General features: G+C 40.2%; 1 protein-coding gene across 7 annotated transcripts in view; it reads left to right on the forward strand.

Moving 5' to 3' along the window:
• Nucleotides 1-18,043, forward strand: part of GPD2 (glycerol-3-phosphate dehydrogenase 2) — a 123,129-nt gene that overhangs the window by 21,398 nt on the left and 83,688 nt on the right. For 6 of the 7 annotated variants that reach the window (XM_005296936.5, XM_005296937.5, XM_042860839.2 and 3 more), the window contains one exon: nucleotides 6,730-6,840. In XM_005296936.5, the coding sequence (XP_005296993.1) occupies nucleotides 6,739-6,840 (102 nt within the window). In that variant the 5' untranslated portion in view covers nucleotides 6,730-6,738. Of the gene's footprint in view, nucleotides 1-453; nucleotides 633-6,729; nucleotides 6,841-18,043 lie in introns of all 7 variants that reach the window. The other variant, XM_065561750.1, reaches the window with a different exon arrangement.

Genomic DNA, 18,043 nt, shown 5'->3' on the forward strand with positions numbered 1-18,043 from the left:
AAGCTGTTTCAGCTGATGGGAGAGTGTGCTTGGACCAGAGCCATACCGGTGTGGTGGTTCCCGATCTTGGTCAGTATGCTACTACTCACAAAGGAGCAGTGCTAGGGTACCCTTAAAAGGAGATGTTCCAGCTGGTAGCTAAGGTGGGGCTAAGCAGGAGCAGCCTGTTAAAAATAAATAAATAAATAATTATAGGTGCCATCCTATTTAGCCTACCCCTGACGGCAACCCAGTGATTCCCATAGCACCTACAACATTCCCGATTTAAGCATATGTTGGGTAAGGGCAAGAAAGAAATAATGTTTGTAGAGGAATAACAGTATGACATCTCATCCCCATAGTTTTTATATTTTAATAGTAGCCGTATTTGTCTGGCTATTCACTGTGACTTGTGTGTAGGTGTGTGTCTGAACAGTTAATTGAGTCTGATTTTGTTTCTTTATTTTTATGCAGCATTTTTACAGACACAAGCCGCAGAAAACTAGCATAGAAAAAAGAAAATACTGATAGAGAACTTCGTGATTTTTTTTTTCTTCATGTGTATCAGATACTTCCTGTGTAATAAGGGGAAAATTGTAGCTCTAGGCTGATGTACAAAGGATTATTTAATCCATAATGAAGAAAATGTAAAGGTCAGTTGAACAAAGCGAATAGTTAAGTTATTGCTATCAACTTAGAAAAACTAGACTTCTTTGAAAATACTGGGAAAATATTTGTTAAAATGGCCTAATAAAATGTGCTTCTTTAAAATTATGGTCCTCAAGTTTTGAAACAGCAGACAAATAATATAATGGGTAAAGTTGCCTTGGAAGCCACTGTTTTTTAAATTGACTAGCACATAGATGTGGAAATGAGCATTATGATTTTTGTCAGCATGTTCGTTAGTGTTCCAGCTCAAATTTCTCTACCTTTAATTCTGTTGAATGAAAATGGTGTGCAGTATGTCATTCAAATATGTGCACAATCTTTGTTTCAAAATGGTCTTGATAAATGACACATTTTCTTATTCTGCATGTTGCCTTCTTAAGGGGGTTCCATTTTCAGCTTACAGTTAAAAGCTAATCAATATAAATCAACTTTTTAAACAGCTTTTATTCTCAACTAACTTCACAACAATTCCAATTTAAACAAACAAGGCTGTTCGGTATCTATAAACAGAGTTCACTTACATGCTAGAAGGGACATTATTATAGAAAGACCATGCATAAAGCACTATTTTCATAACTAAAACTACTGAATTCTCATGGACTAATATTCTGAAGTTTATCTTTTACATTTGTGAAAGGTTAACTCTGTTTAGATAGTCAGTATATTTAAATGTCTGACATAGGTTCTATTTCACTTCTTCTGTTTCCAAACTGCTTTTCTCTTTCTTCCATGTTATATTCTGTAAGCACTCTTTGGGTACAATCTTGGTCCTATTGAAGTCAGTGGGAGTCTTGCCATTGACTTCAGTGGGGTCAGGATTTCACCCTTAGTGTATTTTGCCTGCTGGTGAAGTTGACTCCCTCTGCTCTGAGGAAACCATAAGCAACGTTTTCCCCAATACTTTGTGTAGAGATGTGGCATAACTAGCTTAGAAGTGGAATACTTTTGTCAGTGCAAGCACATCCTTTTTAAAAAGTAAGATTTACATTGTGCTAAACTGTCTAGTTTTCTGTGCCTTTTCCTCTAAAGATGTAGATCACTGATTTTGGGTCTGATTCTGTAAGCCACAGTGTGCTTTCAGCTCATTGGATCAATGGGCATTGGGGATGCTAAGGATCTTGTATGGTGATACTGGTAGATAGCTACTATTTACCATGGACTACTGCACTGAGCTATATTCTCAAGTAAATTGTCGATCCTTGATATACTTGAATATATATGAATGGGAAAAATATAGGTTTCATGATTTAGAAATAAATAATATTTTATAAAATATATTCAATGACATAAAAATATAAACCATATAAAAACTGCATAAGGAATTGCTTCCGTTTATTTTCTTTATGGTCAATTCATTCTTAGACAACGTAGGCTGATTTTTGCGTAGTGTTGCAAGATGCTAATTTGTTCTTTTTTTTTTTTTAAATTCACTTGGATTCTAGAACATATTGTGTTCCCAGAACAAGCATTTATAAGTTAGAGATTCATTATGTTTTCTGAAATGATTTCACTCCTGCTGCATAAAATGTGTGAAACTGTTTCCAGATTAACATGGGACTACTACTTACAAACGGAATGCTTAATTATTATTCTGGCTATTGAAGAAACTTTACAGTAGGAGTAGTGGTACATGAAGTACTTTGATAAGGGTTATACATTCACTGAAGTTGAATTCTCCATTTTCTTTTGTAATTCCCTAAAAATAAAAGAGATGCTGAGGATGGCAATATAATTTTTCTAGTTGGGCATCTTAATTCTTTTTGAGTATTGAATGTTTTACTTATGTTGATTGTTTCTCTTCCTTTCCATCATAAAACATTCCCAAATTCCTGCACTTCTCTGCAGCAGTTACATTTTGAAACCACTATGAAAATAAGATATTAGGTTTACCAATAGCAAATCCAGTAAAGTAGATACACAAGTAAGGATTTCAAGGACTTATTTTGTTTAATTGGGTAGTTAAGATTGGAGAAATTGAGGTGATTTGAATGTATGGCAGAACCTTTTAGAGGTTACTGGCTTCAAGATTTCAGCAGCTTTTTGTGGTGTCTATATTATCTATCTAGATTCGCCCATTGCAGCTATCTCCATAGCCTCTGAGCATTAGTGCAACACCTCTGCACCCTACTCTCCTTTCCAGTTAACAAAACAACTTACTTTTCCTCTAAGATGTTTCTTTTACTCTTTTCTGTGCCTCCTCTCCTGCATTGTGGTGAAACCGAAAGATGGGCTGCTCTTTACGTGGCCACATTGAGTGAGTACCTGTGAATTTAGTGAAAGAACAAGTGATAGACTAATTGCACTAACAAGGTTGGCAACATCACTGATAGAAGTTTTTAAAAGCAAATCTGCTGCTTGTCTGTACATAACCTATGAGAGAAGTCATTTATTTCTAGGCTGTGGTTCAGGAAAATCTTAATCTGTCAAGTCAGGGGGCATGCCTTGGCATGTGTTTGGACACAGATGAACTCACTTATTTACTTTTCACCTTGTCTGTGCCACAAGTATGTTGCAAAACTCATTCATAAACCTTATTGGCAGGATCTGCTCAGTCATCCAAGAGTATTCTGCTTGCATTTTTCTTTCATTCTTTCAGTGCATAGATGGATCTAGTTACTTATCCTCTTGCCTTTCTCACACTGACACAATGTTATGAATTAGACTATTACTAGTGGATACATGTCATATAGACTTGATGCCTCGGCATGGATGTATGCTACCATTGATGTGTACTACTCTTATGGAATCTGAGTTTATCTTCACTGCAAAGTTAACTCAGATTATATCTTGAGAATTTTTTGTAACTTGAGTTCTATCCACACACAAACCTTTGAGTGTGGTGGTGCTTTTAACTCAAGTTGCTTGGCCTATCAAGGGGTACAGGCTAGAGTTCAAGTTAGCACAGCTTGTCAGTTGCTAACATGACTTTTCTGCAGTGTGGATGCAGGCTAGCTCTGCTTGAGTGCTGCTGCTGCTCCAATGCCTTCCCACATTTCTTAGCATGTACCCAGAAAGGATGGACAAGTTTTCCCACAGTTCATTGGGAAATAATTCATAGAGTAGTTCAGCTTAGTGCATTGCAAAGAACCATGGGATACGCTCCAGAAGTTTGAATGCCACACAGTGTGGATGAAGCAGCTTGACTGTTACTTCACAGCGTGACCCCTCTTACTCAAACTAGGCTATCTTGATGTAATTTGCGTACAGATACTCTCTTGAGATAACTCTGCTGGGAAAATATAACCTATAGGCATGTGTCCAGAATTGGACTAAGATATCGCAGACTTTGTGACAGCAGTGACCAAAATGGACTCCCAGATTATTGGGACCGAAGTTCTGAGCAGTGCTCTTAAGGGTTATTTTTCCAGAAATGCTCTTGAAAGGGTTAAATGATCCTGCGGCTGTCTACTGCATAGCCTTTCCCTCTGATTTGCTAGGTAGAAAGAAGTGGCTGTGTGACTTTACCAAAACGGTTTCTGTATTGTTTCATCCTAAATGCAGAATGAAATGCATCATGCTATTGTTGAGGTGGGGTCAGGGAAGCAGACTGCAACTGATTTGACATGCAGTCAGTAAATAATTTGGACCAAGATATTTTTTAAAGCATCTAATGATTTTTGGGTGTCTCAGTTTTCAGGTGCCTAACTTGAGACACCTTAAAGAAGCCTGATTTTCAGTAAGTGCTTTTACAGGGACTCAACCTTTATAATAAAATCAAACATCTACAAATATGTGCACTGCAGAGGAGCCCAAACACAAGATATGAAACCCAGCCTTGTTGGTGACTTTTCTTCTGCACTGCTGAGAGTCCCATCCATATAGGCCCACCTTGGAGGGAACAGGCAAATCATTTAACTTTTTTGCTTCTAATCTTAGATTTGCAGTTTTTCTTTCCATGTTTCTTTATACTGTTGAGAGAATGTTATTCTTGTTTACAATATATATCTAGATGATGTTCATTATCATTAGAACACACACGAAGACCAACGCTTGTTTAAAAATGGCTTTCTGACCGTTAGTTCTCAGTTTAATATATCACATTGATCTATTTGAATTAGGAGGCATGGTGATTTGGAACAGAGTGACCTTATTCAACATGTCTTTAAAACATCTGTACGGTGTCCTTCTCCAATACTGTTGGAGAGACTGAAGAACCTTCGTCTAGCAGATGGCTAGAAAGGAAATAATCATGTATATGGAGATGTACAGTATATTTTTATATGTCTATTCTAATCATATTTACAGGATTATACAAATCACACTCCTCTGTCACTCAGGATTATTTCTGCAGGTGCTTGACAAGAAAGTTGTCATTATCAAAAGCAATAATATATACTCTGTTTAAGAGAACAGACATTGAGATCATAATATCTATAGTAGTCAGAGACGGAAAAGACTTACTAGATTATAATATCCTGTCATTCATTATACCCTGCTGAGTTTCCTAAAAGGGCAGAAAATTGTGACTTCTTGCACTGCTTTAAACTTTTACTATTCCAAATCTCACTATGGAGTCAGTTCCATTAATGTAGGTCATGGACAAAAGCCACTTTCCTATCCAAACAACTTTGACTGACTTCTAGTTACTGCTCCATTCTCACTCAGTCCAGGTTTTTTCTTATGTGACTGAAGCTCTGCCGGTCCTGAGGAAAAATGGTTTAGGCTACACCTACTTAGGATTTAGAGAGAGTCCTGCATTCAAACACTGTTCTCTAAGAATGTCTGACACTGAGGGTACGTCTATACTTCGCCATTGGTTCGGCGGCAAGCAATCGATCTTCTGGGATCGATCCCGGAAGTGCTTGCCGTCGACGCCGGTACTCCTGCTCTGCGAGAGGAGTACACGGAGTCGATGGGGGAGCCTCCTGCCATGTGTGGACCCGCGGTAAGTACCTTTTAAGTTCGAACTAAGATACTTCGACTTCAGCTACGTTATTCACGTAGTTGAAGTTGTGTATCTTAGTTCGAACTGGGGGCTTAGTGTGGACCAGCCCATAGTCCTAGTCTTCTGCCTCAACAGTTAGGAGGCGGAGTCCTGCATTCAAATCTACCCTTCTTCACTTTTTTTTCAGCTACTGGGTCTTGTCAGTTGCCTATATCACTACCTCTCCTCTCTGCAGCTCCTGGTTGTTTGTTGACCATCAGTGACCCCTCTCTGCAGCATTGCTAGATATAACAAGCATTCATTGTCTGTTGCACAAGAGGAGTGGTGGCCTATAATTCTTGGGTGGCAAACAGGAGGTGCACTCAGAATTTTCTTAAGAAGGTTACCTTCTATGTCCTCATTGAGCTGCCGTATCTCTTTCCGGAGTGAGCATAGAAGTGGAAGAGGCAGTGTGAGGAGATGGCAGCATGGGGTTCTGGAAAGCGGGGAGCTGGGTCCAAGAGCGTTCCAGGGGCTGGAGTCCCAGGAGGAAGCCACCTTCCCCATCTCCAGGTCCCCTCTCCTCCCTCTTTCTCTGCCGGAGAGTCTAGAGAGACCATGAATTTGTGGTATCCTAAGGCAGAGGAGGTTCGCTAGGTCCCCGGCTCTGCCTCCATGCCTTCATTTGTGCGCCGGGTGGCAGATTAGAGTGCAGTCCTGTTGGGAAAATGGGGTTGTAAAAGGAGCTGGACAATGAAAAAGTGGTGGTCTTTGCAAAAAAGAAAAAAAAACCAGCTAATTTGTTTGCAAAGAGTACTCAGTGGCTGGTTCTGGGCTGGAGTTCACCTGTCAATCATTAGTGGTGGGAAGTTTTAGTTGTGCTTAGGATGCTACGGCAAAAGCAGCTGCTCCTGCTCATAAGCACTTGCCTGCAGTTGAGATAGGCACTAGGTGTGTAAATTAGTAAGTACACTGAAATATTTCTATACACTTATTTTCCTCTAATACACACAATTCCCAAAGATTTTTGCTCCCATCGTCTTGCTGACTTTCTGTACTGATAATATTGCAACCAAAATAATTAATTGAATATATTGTTACCCCCAAACTTTATACTCTCAGCACCAATTCTAGTTGAAATGAGGGCTTTATTCTAGACAGTCTGAATTCTAACATGGGTGAAACATATTAATTTTACTCTCTTTTCTTTTTTATAGAGTTAAAAAATGGCATTTCGTAAGGTAGTAAAAGGAACTGTTCTCATTGGAGGAGGTGCCATAGCAACAGTTTTTGGCCTCTCTCAGTTTTCTCAGTATAGAAACAAACACGTAAGTATTAATTACGATTTCTGTTAAAATATGAAACTTAAAATCTGCTAAAGCGTATGTTAGGTTTATATGAATAGCTTTGTTTGGATATGAATGCCAAGGGCCTCTGAGCTTGATTTGGTTGGAACTAATTTAAAGTACTGCATTAATGATGTTTCATTGCTGTAGATCTTTGAATAGTAAGAAAACATGGACATTATTCTTGTAATTGTTTTAACATTGATGTTTTAAACCTCTCATAAAAATGCTTTTGAAAACTTCCTCATCTCCTATTGAGTTAGGTGGGGTAGGTTTTTCTTCACCAATGTGGGTAACAGAATAGAGTATGGCCAATATTTTTAAACTCGGGCTTGTCTACATGATCCCTGGTGCACACTAAAGGTTCCCTAGTGCGCTCTAATATAGTACTGTTTAAAACAACACTGTGTTAAAATGAACCAGCAGGAACTACATGGACCAATTAATGTGTAACTCGTTAGTGCACTTTAGAAATGACACCCCTGTACAGCGCATTATCCCAGTGGTGTAGATGAGCCCTGAGATGGCAACGGGTAAGCAATCAGGTAAGCAATTAAGTGGTTTGATTTCCATGGGTGCTGAATATTCCCAGTTCTCTCTGACTTCAGAATGGGAGTTGTGGCTGCTAACACCTCTGAAAATCAGATCACTTACTTTGGGGACCTGATCCAATTCCCAGTGAACTTAATAAAAAGATTTCTGTTGACTTCCATGGTTAGGTGCCTAAATGTAGGCACCCATCTTTGAAAACTTTGGTCATTATCAAAATCCAAGAGGCAGAACAGACTTTTTTCCCCTGTTAATTAAAATGTCGACAAAACAAAATCCTAGAATGGGAAAGGCTGTCCGTAAGTGTACTTTTGGACAAAACAGACACATTTAAAAACAAACAAACAAACAAAAAAAAACAATAGGTTGCTGGTTTCACTTTGTGGATTGATTCCCAGTATTGTAGGAAATGGTTTCATTTTCTCCTTTCCCAAAAGAAGGAGCAGAGCTATGGGCCTCTTCCCTCCATTCCCCAGGGAGGCTCAGGAGTGAAGCCAATATGGGAGTGCATGTGTGAACAAAGGGGTTATGGGGTGTTTGAACTGGTCTTCAGCAGAGCGGGTGGTGACTAAGCACCAATCAGCACAGTCCACTCCCCCACTCTGCCTTCTATGCAGATAATTGTATACAGTAACTGGCTTTGTGCAGTGCTGTGGATTTATAAATATTCAGGCCTGGCCTAGGCAACTGTTCATGTAGAAATTTGCCTGGTGGGGTGGTCCTTAGTGTTGGTTGCAAGGCTGGAAGCTCCCCTTTTCAGAATCTTTGCCAGTCACCAACTTTCTGTTAACTCTGCTCAGTCTGAGTAGGTAGAGTGTGCAGCGCTCTGATCCCACTTGTTCCAGTCTGGGCTTGAAAATAGAGCCTGATCCCTAGAAATCCTTTTGGATTATATCCAATTCATTTAGCAAGTGCTAAATTGGTATATTGTTTATCACAATATATGTGTAGCCAGCTGTCTTTAACCTGCTTGCAATGTAACAGCTTGCCATGGACAATTAACATCTCATCTTTTACTGTATGTTAATTTTAAATTTGCTTGATTTGAATGATTTAAAATAAGATCTGGTTTTGGTTTTAATGGTCTAATTCAGGAGCAACAATGGTTGTAGACGAGCTTTCATTTAGTTCCAGGAATGCTTTGTCAATAATAATCCAGAGACTTTTCCTTGTATATGTACATGAAGGAATAGTAGCATGGGTGCAGGAAAAAGAGATTGTGCCCCATGACATGAGTAAAGTTGGAAAAAGGATAGTCCTGGATCCTTATAACTTCAGATATAGTATAACAGAAAGTGTATTGTAAAATAGTACATTTGGATCTTATGTTCAATTCAGTTGCTGCCTCTGTCTTATACTACACCGCTACCCCTATATAACGCGACCCGATATAACATGAATTCGGATATAACGCGGTACAGCAGCGCTCCGGGGGGGGCTGTGCACTCCGGTGGATCAAAGCAAGTTCGATATATGGCAGTTTCACCTATAACGCGGTAAGATTTTTTGGCTCCCGAGGACAGCGTTATATTGAGGTAGAGGTGTAGTTGGTGTTTATGTTCCAAAGACTCCCTGGAGTCTTTATCAGGAGTCTGCCTGAATTAGTATACTGTAACATTTTTAAGCTTAGAACTTCAAATAATAAACCAAATACATAGGATGCTAATACGTATCAGGATTGTAACCAGAGCCAGGCAAATTTTTTTTGACAGAGAAATTTCACTGGGAAAGAAAATGGATCTCCACCCCCCCCGCCCCCAAGCTGATATATTTTAATTCTTCATTTTGAAACATGTTGTTTTCAAGTTTTGACAATAACAAACAACAGAAATGGTAGAAAACAGTCAAATTGACTAGAAAAACCAAAAGTATTTCATTCTGAGTCTACTGGGGATTCAAAACAATTTTCCTGGGTTTAAAAGAAAATTTGGTTTCTATTTAAATTGTACGATATATATAATATTAATTCCATTTTGGAAGGAAAAACCAGACCAAAAAATCCATTATTCACTCAGCTCTAATTGTAACAGATTAATTACACACATGGATTTTTATGAAATTGATGTTCCAAAATTCAGGGAATTGCTCCCTTCTCCATCAATACTAGAAATCATATGGAAATGTATTTCCTGGGATGGATGTAAAACTTTTCATTGAGAGGGGTGACCCTAATGGCCAAATGAAACATTGGCTTGTGACCTGATCTCTAAAGCTACTGCAAACTGTGGGATCACCCTAAAAAACTTCTCTGAAAACTTCTAGCATATATATAAGCAAGGAGTCTGGCAAGTGAACAACATACAATTTCTCATGCTTCTGTGTTGTAGTAACTTGCACATTTGCTCTGTGATGTCCTTAAAAATTACTGCCTTAAACACCCAATGGAGGGCAGCAGGTGGGACATAACTGGAGGGATTGACACAATGGAGAACAGTTCATTTACAGTGTTGACATATCTAAGCTGTGAGCATATCCCACAGCACAACTGTCCTCTCTTTAATAATGCCTGCCAATCAAATGTATGCTAGGGCAAAGGATCTTCCCATCTACAAGAGCCAGGAAAAGATGATGCCCCAAGACGCACACTAATTGGCTACACATTGTAGTCAGTCTGTGGCTTTTTCAAAAATGGAATTTATCAGACAATCAGACAGAAAACCTAAATTAATATGCATATGGATTTCCCCTTATCTGTAAGCATGACCTAATTTACTCTGTGGCAAGTTGTACCTCCATGCTGTGGCAAGGTCTCTGGATTCTGTGGCACTCTGGTGTGGCAAACTAAAATGTATGCAGCAGCCAGCATCAAGCTGAACACGAACAAATTGAAGTCTTTAATATGAAAAGAAATAACACAATCAGTACAGAAGCGCTTGTTAATTTTGATACAAAATTTAATTCATTTTACATTGTTTCCCACATTCCAAGTGTTTCAGATTTTTGTATTGAAATCACACAACTGCACCATAGAAATTGTCAGGTGGAAGGTAGAGGCTTTGGCAGCTGGGTTGGGGAGATTTGGGGCTTTTGGAATTTGACAAGTTGTGGGAGGAAGTTTTGAATTCTTGAATGAGCACATTAGCTGCCTGTTTCTGCTAAAATGATCAGCAACGATAGTTTATTTTGGCACTTAAATTGGCATAATTAGGTTTCAGAGTCAACATGAATGAGGCAGTTAACACAGCTCAACTATGTTTACAGACTGCCTACAAACTCAGGAAGAAAATTCTTCGGTGGTTTATGTGGTGGTCATGTTTTCAAGGTTTTCTTCACAAGCATGGGCAATGGGAAAAATAATTTAACCCTCCCACCTCAAATTCTGGAGCACAATTACCCAGTTAAGAATGGTATTAGGAGTAAATTCTGTGGCTATAGTATCACGGAATACTTGTGGCCCTGGGAAAATTTCACCAAAAGCTGCTGCAAGTTGTTTTCTTCTTTTTCAAACCATCACTGTATATACATTGATTTGTGCAGCAAAAGACAAATTAATCACCTGGCTTAACTCATGGACTTGGAGCTGCTTTGTAGTAATTTCTGAATATTGGTCACTAGGATATTTCCTGTATGAATATATTGATTTAGTTTACTAGCAGGCTGTGAGGAACAAGAGGGAGGACACTGGCTCAAGATAAGGCACACCAAGTAAATACTTACAGGTTGTTACAGAACAGTGGAAGAGCCATTGGCTCAGAGGATACTGGCTCGACCTCCTATGCAACCTACCCAGGGCCGGCTCCAGGGTTTTGGTCACCCCAAGCAGCCAAAAAAATAAAATAAAATAAAAAGCTGCGATCGTGTTCGTGATCTGCGGCGGCAATTCGGCGGGAGGTCGTTCGCTCCGAGTGGGAGTGAGGTACCGTCCGCTGAATTGCTGCTGAATAGCTGGACGTGCCGCCCCTCTCCGGAGCGGCTGCCCCAAGCACCTCCTTGCCAGGCTGGTACCTAGAGCCAGCCCTGAGCCTACCAAACTTGTTTGGAGAAGCAGGGCCAAAAGCCCAGGAACTGAGAAGGACAAAGAACTTGGGCTGGATAAAAACAGAGTCAAATTTCTCTACTTTTAATTCTGTTGAATAAAAATGATGTGCAGTATATCAGTTCAAATATGTGCACAATCTTTGTTTCAAAATGGTCTTGATAAATGACACATTTTCTTATTCTGCATCTTGCCTTCTTAAGGGGGTTCCATTTTCAGCTTATAGTTAAAAACTAATCAATATAAATCAACTAGCTAGGCCTGCCTGGGATACTGTCAGTGGATGGGGAGCCTATAGGTAAGATAGACATGCATGTAGACTGTTTTTTAAAAATCCTTTTGTCCCCATCTTATGTTGTTCCCTGCTATTAGAATGAAACAATACTTTGTTTTCAGAACACTTCTGGTCACTGTATTCACCACTGGGCATAGACTCCTAAAGGGAAGAACTGCTGGTATTGAACTCAGTTGCACCCACTGGTTATGCACAGGTGATACTCTAGGTTCTGTAGCCTAGGGCCCAGTCTGAGAGTTGGAGAATTGCAGAATTCCACCCTAGGAGAGGGAGATGCATGAAGTCTGACACCTGGGGGTGGGGTGTACCCAGAGATCAGAATGAAGGTAGAGGCGCAGCTAACCTTGCAACTGTGTTGTTGACCATCACAAATGGAACCACAGATTATCATGTGGCCTGTATTGAAGATATTGACTAGATATTCCTTCCTTGTGTCTGGCTCACTCTTTTTTTTCTCATGCCTTCATGGTAACATTTCCTTCCTTTAAAGCAGTTCTTTCTGCTATTGGGATGTCTGCCATTTTGGCCAACACACTGGGGTTGCACCAGGGACCCCAGAGCTAAAAGCATGAGTTTCTACAGCTTGAGCTAAAGAGCAAGGCCCTGTATGTATGAGTTGTAAGAGACTTGCATCCTCTGTCGAGCTGGCACAGAGGTTGATGTGTAATAAACAATGACCATTACACTATAAGGGTATGTGAATCTGGATGGGGCTAATAGGATGAATATTTTGCTTTGAAAAGGAAACTGATTTATTTATTTATTTAAATCTTACTCTTACCAAATGATGGCCATGAGTTTGATGATGTAAACCTACCTAGAGATAATACAGGACAAATTATTATCAGAAATGCTTACTTTACGATTACTAGATCAGTTTAGAACTTCAAGATTTAATTCAGGCTGCCAAACTAAATTTGTTCTCCCAAAGACTATAATCAAAACCATTCAAGGAATGCTTCCCTGAGAAATTGTAGATATAAACTGCAATCGCTTATTTTGGTAAACACACTTGTTTGCTGCCAAACGAATCACATTATTTCAGATGGAATCCCTGTATGCAGCTTTCCTTCGGTCTCCCATTTAATTGAAAGCAAGATAAATCACTATCAATTTCGAGAGCACCAGGCACCGTGCTGTATGTACACTAATATGGTATCTGTTTAGGACTCTATACCAAAGGATCTGTTCTTTTACCTGGGTATAGCTGTGAAAATATTCAGCTGTACACACTGACTGTCCCTCTTTGAGTGCTGAGTCTTGTTTTTCTGGCAATGTTATGTCCAGCTAAACATGTTGAAATTGACACAACTCTTGCTGAAGGGAGGGTGATAATTATCTTGGAAAAACCTGTTAAAGGTTTTTACCTTGTCTCTTGTACAGAACTAATTTGATGAGGGGGAATTTTTGAATTAAAAAAAAAATAAAACAAACTTTCATGTACTGTAGAGACATGAACATAAATAGTAGTGGATAGCTAGAAATGGACACATTTCTGACTCGTTCAACTATCCATACAATTTGGTTCATCTATCATTCTGTGGCCCCATTTCAGCATATCACTTAAGTGCTTAACTTTAAGCATGTGAGTAGTCCCATTAAAAGATAAGCTTATGCTTAAGTGCCTTGTTGAATTGAGGCTTCAGGTCAGAATTACAGATAAGAAGATAACTTTGTCTAGTGTGGAGGATAGCTACAAAATTGGACCCTAAATACAATAAAATTCAGGGGGTAATAGACTTTAGCTAGAGCGAAGTGGAGCTTGCTGCTAAAATTTCAATGACACACGTCTAAGTGGGATATTCTGCACTCCCAGCTCTACTTTGTGTATTAAAACAGGAAGCTTCAGTGAATCCTACTGGTTCATTAAAGGTACCGGGGAATAGCATTGTATCAGAAACGGAACCAGAGGCCAGGAATTTGCTCCCCCAAGGATAGATTTGGTTTTAAAGAAAATGTCATATTAAAAAAATCAAACTGGTGAAAATTTGTTTGCACAGTTACAATTCACATTGCTTTTATTTAAAATCTGATTTGTGTTTGACGTGTGTAGCAAGTGGTTAGCTAAAAGCAGTTTGTAATGTAAAAGCAGGGGAAATACTTTAGGTTGAGTGGGCCATTATAATTTCTCGAAATTAGGTCGTGAAAAAGGCTTATTAATTTTTACTTGACTTAGAGGAGGTATACAAATATGGTTAGTACCTCCTTAATTATAATAAATAGAAGATGAAGCAATTTTACTTTAATCTAACTACTCCATTGATTGACTCGCATAATACAGCAGCAACCTCTTTCATTCTCTTATGTATTAAGTAATTTGCATGAAACCCTACACACTATGCTCAAATTAATACTGTACATGATTACAGGACAACCTGATTGTTAATTGCCTGTGGTCTTTAAATACGCACTTCTTTCAGCAGTAGACACTAATTATTAGATCTTGTTTTCTGTTGCACCAGTAGTGACAACTGTGTAGAACATTTAAAAAAAATTTGCAAGTCTAATAAGGGTTTAAACATGGGGAGAAAGTGATCTAATCATTTTGAGTGGAACTATCCAAGGTTCATAAACCATGGAAGGCTGTAGATCGGGCTTCCGTCTAGTCAGTAGTTCACCTTGGGGATGTCGTGTAAACCATTATTTAGTCTTGCACCCACAGGGATGTGTTGCAGAGAACTATAAGGCAAACAATAAACTATTTGTTAAAGGGACACCGAAGGTTGACATGCGTAAAGCTTAACCTATTTAAAATATCATTGTATTTTAACTGTCCTTCAGATCATGAAAATATTTGTCATGTGCCTTTTTATTTATTTATTTTTCTTTAAAAGTTTTACAGGGAGGCCTTGCTCTGAGTCATTTCTATTACTACAGAGCTGATTGGCCACTTCAGAAAACTGCACCATTTGGCTGGTTATCTCAGGGAACCCTGCTCATCAGAATTAGGGATGAAAGATGTCTCTAACAGCTATAATTCACAGGCAATAGAGCAGGAGACAATGAAGCTATTTTCTAAAATTGAGCAATTTGTGTAATTCAGTGCATTTAAAAAAGATGTGCCGTCATGTGTGGAGGTCATAGGCGTGGTCTACATGGTGAAATTGTCATGTGATTGTCACTTATAACTATATAGATTATAGGACATTGAGGAAAGGCAGATACAAAGCATCTCCGCAAGTGGGAAGGCGTGGAAAAGCAGCGTAATAGGGAAAAGCAGCGTAATAGACAAAAGCAGCTGCTCTGCAATGGTGGTAGAAGATAGTATTTTGTAACTTAACCTAAACTCAAGTAACGTGTGCTGAGCTGTTAGAGGGTGAAGACCAATTAGATCTACTAGACTACACTCCATTGCAGGGTTGTTCCCTACTATATGCATATACTTCAGTACATTGCCCAATCAAATGCTAAATATCTGTAGTCTTCAACCATTTCTCTTGGAAGAATATTCCATAATCTGTTAGGAAACTCTTATGATGATCAGCCTAAATTTCTTCCTGGTTCACTTTAATCAATTTCAGTACTAGCCGCACCCATTTGTATTAATCAGTTCTTTTGTCCTTGGCCTTTACACCCTGCAGAAACTTATAAGATATGTCTACGCTGCAGTCAGAGGAGTGGCTGACTTTTGATCTATCTACTCAAGTTACAATTGCAGTGAAGCTGCGGCAATGTGGGTGACTGCTTGAGTACATACTTGGAATCCGGAGTGGGCCTGTACGGCCCATGCTGCCTCGGCTTCACTGCTATTGTTGCTCGAGCTAGCAAAATCAGAGATAGCTTTGGTAGGTCTACTTTTGCTGCAGTCACACTTCTGAGTGAAGTGTAGATATTACCACAGGCAGTTTTGTGACCTACATGTTCTTCAGCAGATTGAGAAAGAAGATAGGGAGCCTCTTGATTATTTATTTGCCGCCACATAAACATAAATTTATTATAAAATCAAAGTCATGGTGTTTTACAATGTTAAAAATTAATTAAAATTGTATAAAGCCCTGTAGCGGGGGGGTAACCCCGCTCCGGTCCAGGGGGGGCTGTGGCTGGAGAAAGCAGCTTTTAGGCTGAGCTGATTGGGGGAAGTGACTGCAGCTGGGGCCACGTCCCAAACAGACTCAGCTGACCCTATAAAGGCCAGGGCAGCCAGAAGCTCAGCAGTCTCTCTCTGAGTGAAGAGAGAGAAGGGCCTGGCTGCAGCAAGCTAGGGATAGCGTACCTGAGTGGAGCAGGGCTGGGGAGCTCCAGCCTGGAAAGCCCCAAGCTGCGGCCTAGTGGAAGGCCCAGGGGTACTGGGGGTTGCAGAGGGCAGCCCAGGGCTAGGCCACAAGGCAGCAGCTCCAAACCCTGCTTGCCAGTGATGAGTGGCCTATATTGCAGTCTGTCCCAGGGAGCGGGGGGTAGTTGGTGACTGGCAGTGGCCTAGTGCTGAGGCAAAGTGGGGATAGTGGGAGGGGAGACCTAGCGTGTGGGTACTGCCAGGGGGCAGCACCCAGAGCAAGGGGCACCGGGGTCCTGGGAGGGACACGGGAGCCCAGAAGAAGACAGGTGGATCACCGGCCTGCAGAGGGCGCTCCAGAGGCTGGAGAGCTAATTCCCTGGACGACCAGCAGGAGGCCCTGCAGAGGTGAGTCCGACCTTCTTATAAGCCCTCTGAAACCAAAAAGCAATATCTGAACTAAACAAAATGACATTACTTTTATACTCCTTTCATTTGTACATTTCTAATTTAGTTTGTAAGTATATTGAAGGAGGGATTATGTACTTGAACCTCCGTGGTGCTAAAGATGAGCTGAAGCAGGGGATAGGGAAACAGGTGCTTACAAGTCTTTCTCTCCCAGATCTAGGGCTTATTGGGGCCAAACCTGTCCCCATAGGACTGCTCTAACTTATGACGGCTCAAACTGCCTCTAGGGACAATTCTTCCAGCCCATGATAGCCAGAGCACGCAGCGCTGTGGCCTGGCTGAGAGAGCCGAGAGTGTGTAGAAGGGTGGAGGAGGTGGCATAGTGTTGACTAAACTGGCTTTACATCACTGGGAAAAGCATATGGCAGTTTTAAACTGGTAGTGCAAAGGGCTCTTACCTTGAATGAGGATGGAACCCTGTATCTTTAAGTGACATGTGCATCCTCTGGTGATGTAGAAATAGTAATGTTATTCTTTCAGATTCAGCTTTGGTAGACTGAATGTCTTTGCTGCTGAATTGTGCATGTGTTTAGCTAGCTGTTTACTTAGGATGATCATTTATATAAATAGAACTTTAATGAAGTATCGGGCTGAGCACGTTCAGCCGATAGGGAGAAGTGACTTTTTAGAAGCTACTCCAGCACTGAGTCACCAAAGTTACTGTTTCTAAGTTCTGACACTTCACTTGCTGAAGAAATAAGTGTTGTCACCTCACTTATATAAACTATTCTGCATATTACTTTCCTATTTATTTCTACTATCTTTTATTCAGAGTGCAAAAAATATAGCAATTCAAATATTGGAAACTGAACAGCTTTCAGATGGCAAAATATAATATAACACAACACTTAGGCTGAAATCTGCATCCCTTTCCTGCTCCCTTTGCACTAGGTGGGAGGGCTGGAGTGGCATAAAGGGGGCCTTAAAAGCCTGGTTGTGGCAAGGGAGGATTTTCCTGGCACAGGCACTGTGGTAGGCAGCTGTAAGGTTACTTCCAGAGGACTGTCATTGCAATACTCAATGTGGGAGGGGCATGTTGGGGTAGAGCCACATCATGCAGCGCTGCAGAAATTCCAGGCAGCCCTGCAGCCTATAGGGCAACCAAAGGAGGCTGCAGTAACTTAGTTGGACTGGGGGCTTCTTCAGCTCCTGGAGCAGCCTAGGATCGGATTCGAGAGGGTACAAAGATGGCTTAAAACTAATTTAGCCCTCCTCCCTTTGGGCTGTGTGCTCTGGTCTAAGTGGTGCAGCCAGTGGCTTTCAACATTTCCACACTCCTGTACCCCTTTCAGGAGTCTGATTTGTCTTGCCTACCCCCAAGTTTCACCTCACTTAAAGACTACTTGCTTACAAAATCAGATTTAAAAATACAAAAGTGTCACAGCACACTCTTACTGAAAAATTGCTTTCTCATTTTTACCATATAATTATAAAATAAATCAATTGGAATATAAATATTGTACTTACATTTCAGTGTATAGTATACAGAGCAGTATAAACAAGTCATTGTCTGTATGAAATCTTAGTTTGTACTGACTTCGCTAGTGCTTTTTATGTAGCCTGTTGTAAAACTAGGCCAATATCGAGATGAGTTGATGTACCCACTGGAAGACTCTGCGTACCCCCGGTTGAGAATCACTGGCTTAGAGGCTTTGCACAAAATCTCACTCTTAATGTAGAAGTA

The sequence above is a fragment of the Chrysemys picta genome, chromosome 11, assembly GCF_011386835.1.
Source record: "Chrysemys picta bellii isolate R12L10 chromosome 11, ASM1138683v2, whole genome shotgun sequence".
In the NCBI taxonomy this organism is placed as follows: domain Eukaryota; kingdom Metazoa; phylum Chordata; order Testudines; family Emydidae; genus Chrysemys; species Chrysemys picta.